The sequence below is a fragment of the Myotis davidii genome, unplaced genomic scaffold (genome assembly GCF_000327345.1).
Source record: "Myotis davidii unplaced genomic scaffold, ASM32734v1 scaffold420, whole genome shotgun sequence".
NCBI classification, from domain to species: Eukaryota; Metazoa; Chordata; class Mammalia; order Chiroptera; family Vespertilionidae; genus Myotis; species Myotis davidii.
Genome location: NW_006294421.1, coordinates 2,334,293 through 2,339,388, shown reverse-complemented (window position 1 = coordinate 2,339,388; position 5,096 = coordinate 2,334,293). Strand labels below are relative to the sequence as shown.

At 36.2% G+C, this 5,096-nt stretch overlaps 1 protein-coding gene across 1 annotated transcript in view; it reads right to left on the bottom strand.

The window, feature by feature from the left end:
• HPSE (heparanase) overlaps window positions 1-5,096 on the bottom strand; it is a 40,653-nt gene that overhangs the window by 7,479 nt on the left and 28,078 nt on the right. Inside the window, exons 11-12 of the mRNA XM_006768676.2 lie at window positions 2,519-2,637; window positions 768-914 (exon numbers count right to left, since the gene is read on the bottom strand). Coding sequence (XP_006768739.1) covers window positions 768-914; window positions 2,519-2,637 — 266 coding nt within the window. The remainder of the gene's footprint in view (window positions 1-767; window positions 915-2,518; window positions 2,638-5,096) is intronic.

The window sequence follows — 5,096 nt, the reverse complement described above, 5'->3', positions numbered from 1 at the left end:
GAGAGAGAGAGAGAGAGAGAGAGAGAGAGAGAGAGAGAGAGAGAGAGAGAGAGAGAGAGAGAGAGAGAGAGAGAAACATCAATCGGTTGCCTCCCATATGCATCCGGATGGGGGATGAAACCCAAAACCTGGGAATGCGCTGTGACCAGGAATCAAACCCACAGCCTTTTTGGTGTACAGGACAATGCTCCAACCAACTAAGCCCCCCAGCAAGGGAAAATAGGGTCTTTTGTAATACATATTCAATGGCTGGCTTTTGAAACCAAATTGTCTTTGGACCAACTTCAAATAATCCACCTAAAAGGTACATTTCAGGCTACTTTTTCCTTACTCTTAAGTAATAAAAAACTACTTTAATGCTGTTAGAAATTCATGCCCAGCTCACACAGAATAACAGTTTACAGCAACCCCCATGCCCCTAATAGCACTTATATATAGGTATGCTTTGCTTTTGTGACTGTGTTACCAAGAATTATAAGTATTTTTAGAGCAAATAATCTAAATATATTGAATGGATCTTGACATATCAAATTGTTTTGAAATGCAAACTACTTCCTAAGATAGCTGCTAGCTTGTGTTCAGCCCTTCTGCTTGTGACTCTCAGAGTGAGTATTTGTGTATCAATAGGTATTTATATATAAACTTCCTGAATATTAAAAATTATCAAAACTTGAAATAGTTGGCTTCTTTTTCTCCCTATCAACACTATGCTGATAAACACCGATACGTTTGGTGAAAGTTTAAAATGAACAAGAAAAAGTACTCACTGGGAAAATAATCCATCAGGTCCTGAAGGTTTTACAAGGTATCTGTCCACTTCTTTGTCAAATAAATAATGTGGTAACTGCAACTGCTTGGTGACATTATGAAGGTTTAAGGCATACAGAGTTAAATCTCCTTCTTTATACCTTGGGCTAAAAGCAAATAGATTGACTCAATAATAAAAATATTTGTCTCATTTAAACAATTAAAAACTTGATTACAAATATAATTACGGATACTAAGTATTAGTATTTATATGATGATGGACCCTCCTTTTACCCTTCCTTTTATAATGATGCAAGACCACGGATGTGGCCCTATTTGAAACTGATTACACAATGCTCTTCACAGCACCTCTGTCTGGGCCAGAGTACCCTGAGATCTTTGCTACTTTCCCAGGCTGAGTTACTAGGGAGCCAAGCAGCTTATTAATTTTCAAATATAGGTGGGTTAAATGATAAAAGTTAAATTTTGTGGGTTCATGTGCATTCGAATTATAAACCATAGGAACAGGGGCTTTTTCTAGCCGTATGAAAAGAGTGTAACAAACAAGAAAATTAAATCTGTTGACACTTTTCAGAATTTATTTATCCAAACTACCCCCCATCTTCTTCCTAGTGGGGCCCTCATTATCCAGAGTTGCCACTCACCAGAAATTGGAAGTGTTGGGTAGCTATTTTGGCTAGAACTAGTATTTTAGTTATCATCCTATCAGGATGGACAGACTGAAACTAAGAAGAGAAAAATCCATGAGATTTAGGAACATTTTTTGCTACCAAGGGCAGGGTATAAACTATAAAAATCTCTGTGGTCTCTCAATTCCATAAATTGGGTTGAAACTTTTGAAAATAAGATTGTTATTTTTGATATTGTTCTTTAATTCTTCTTCCCTATCAAATTGATCAGATGTGATACAAGGGGATAAGCCAAGGGTGGGCAAACTTTTTGACTCGAGGGCCACAATGGGTTCTTAAACTGGACCGGAGGGCCGGAACAAAAGCATGGATGGAGTGTTTGTGTGAACTAATATAAATTCAAAGTAAACATCATTACATAAAAAGGTACGGTCTTTCTTTTTTTTTAGTTTTATTCATTTCCAACGGGCGGATCCGGCCCGCGGGCCGTAGTTTGCCCACGGCTGGGATAAGTATATTCATATAATTATTCATTCATATGAATTTATATTTATATTCATTCATAGTCATTCAATGAAGTAATTGTTCATATAAAAATGCATTGGTGCCCAACCAATGTGGCTCAATGGTTGAGTGATGACCTATGAACCAGGAGGTCACGGTTCAATTCCTGGTCAGGACACATGCCCAGGTTGCGGACTCAGTCCCCAGTGTGGGGCATGCAGGAGGCAGCCAATCAATGATTCTCTCATGATTGATGTTTCTCTCTCTCTCCCTCTCCCTTCCTTGAAATCAATAAAATAACATTTTTAAAAAATACTTTGGTACTATTCTTTATTTAAAGTTAGGGTATATTTTGATTATGGATTATGACAATTAAAGTCATTGCAAAAGTCAAATGCTAATGTTTAAGCTGTATTTTTTGTGGGGGGTTTTTGTAGTTGTTTGTTTGTTTGTTTTTTAGACTCTGGCACCATATCACTATAAATGGGAAAAATAAAAGAATAATGACACAGCTTAGGCCCTCTGAATAGAGAGGGGACAACAGGGTGTTAGAGTAGGAAGTTGGGTACTTACTAATTAAACCTTGTTGGTTTGTAAAGAGTGTATTGCATACTTACTGGTTGATGTTTGTGCAGTGAAGGTATACTCGAAGTTTGCTTCTGGCTTCACCTTTCACACTTGCATTTAATACAATGGTGCCCACCAGTTTCTTGAATAGAAGAGAGAGCCAATAATCCTAGTTGTGGTGGTTGGGGAGAGGAGGGACAAAAATAGATGTTTACTTAGTTCTTCATTTAACAAAATGAAGTAGTTATCCTACCAAGAATGTGACTGTTATTCTAGAGGTAATTAAATAGGATTCATCTTTTGGTTTGGGTTATCCATGAATCTGAGTGCAGTATCTTGTTTGCTGCTTTTTATCACTAAAGGACTATGTTTCCACAATTCAGGGGGCCATACCTGCTAGGAGTTATAGCTCAAGACTGCAATTATTGACTAAGAGACAATTTAAATATTCTCTGTTGTCTATCATGCAAGAATTGAAAGCAAAGCTCAAAGCAGAACTTTTAGACACATACACACAAACACAAGTTTTTAAAATAAAATTTCTGTTTAAGATATTAAAATATTTTCTTTAAAATCTTTTAACACCCCTAATAAAGTAATGGATTAGGGGACAATCATCACTAGCTATCAAGGTGAAAAAAAGAAAGATAACCAGACATTATATATCTGTTGATGGAAGCACACAACATCACCTTCAAAGAATTCTTGCAAAACAAAACAGAAAAAACTTGAGTAAGCTCAAGCCTCTAGTTTAAACTACCAGTTTACAGGAACTATAGGGAACAGAGGAACATGCTAAATGAATAAATTTAGCAAAATCCAAAATGTGGGAAACATTATGGAACAAATTACCTGCTTTCTTTAATTAATAAATTCTAATGGACAAAAAAAGGGAAAGAAGAACTTAAAGATTAATACACCCCCCAAAAGATTAATAGACTTAAGAGATATATCAACCAAATGCTATATGTGAATCTTATGGATTTGAATATGCTAACTATTAAAACATTTGCAACAAGAAGAAAAATGTGAAACACTGATCTAATATTTGATGATATTGAGGAATTACTGTTAATATTTTAAAGTATAATAATGATATTGTTATGTTTTTAAAAAGGAGATACATACTAAAATATTTATGGATAAAGTGATATATCCGAGATTTGCTTGAAAGTAATACAGTAGATGGGAGGTAAGGAGTGGATAGCATTGTAGATTAAACAAGATTGGAGATTCATACACTTTTCTCTCTACTTTGAAATTTTCCATAATTATTAGTTTAAAAATAAACCACTCGATATATACCTCAACTCTTCCCAAAAGCTGCTTAGGGAAAGTAGGCAGCTTTTGTTTCTCTGCCATAAATTCGGATTCAAATCGTCTCTTGAGATAAGAGTAGAATCAATGAAATGTTTCACAAGAGACATAACCTGAGCCCGGTTCAGTTCCTGGGCAGAAAGCATGCAGGCCTCAAGCCAGGATTTGTACAGGGCTCTTTAGAAAAATACTGGCTAACTGCGTGACCTCGAGCAAATCACATGACTTCATCTCAATTAGAACTTCCTCAACTGAAAAACAAGGATTTAAGATACCTGTCTTTCCAGCTTCTGGGATTGTTATGCAATTCAAATAAGAAAACAGACAGGTACAATAGGTTTAAGGCCAATCCCCTTAATCCTATTCATAGTAATAGGGTACATTTATTTTTGCAAGTTTTGCTAGCTGATCCTGCACCATAAGGAAGAAGTATAGATAGTGCATATGAAAGGGTCTGAAGCCAAAGGTTTATGCACTGAGAAGATTTAGATAACAAACTAAATAACTGGCACTATTTACAAAGAGTGACCGGATAAGCTGGCTAGTTTCTAGACATTGTACTCAAAGTGAATTTTGTAGAAACTATTTATTTACCTTTCTTGCTCAAAGCCAATTTAAGAAAGGACCAGTAGTAGATTCTGGATATTTGTCTAATGAAATGATCATGTTTGGTTTAACTTTATAGATGGCTCATAATACACTTGGGGGAAGACAGATTCTTTTTTGTGCAAGGTCATTTTTCTAAGAATTTTCTAAAAGTTATGAACAGTGTGTTCCATGAGCTTAGACCACTATAGATTAAAAGCAATTTTGTTGAGTAACCTAGCTACAAACCACAGAAGCCTAGCTTATATTTTGGTATGTGCTTTTTGCAAACTTACGTAGCTTTCCTACAATATTCACATAATTCCTTTAGGAATTATTCTTAGAAAACATATCCTCAAATATAATTTTAGACAATAAAAATCAAGGTCATACTTCTTAGGGAGATATCTATACTATTTCAATTTTTAGACACATATAGATTCCAGGTGCCTTTTTAGATAGAAAAGCTACATTACCTAATTTAGCACCAGATGCAATTGGAGGTAGGGTAGACTTTTTAAAAATTCACAAATACATTGAAGATTATTATAAAACTAGGGGCCCGGTGCACGAAATTCGTGCACTTGGTGTGTGTGTGGGGGGAGTGTCCCTCAGCCCAGCCTGCCCCCTCTCACATACTGGGAGCCCTCAGGCGTTGACCCCCATCACCCTCCAATCTCAGGATCGGCCCCTTGCCCAGGCCTGACGCCTCTGACAGAGGGGACC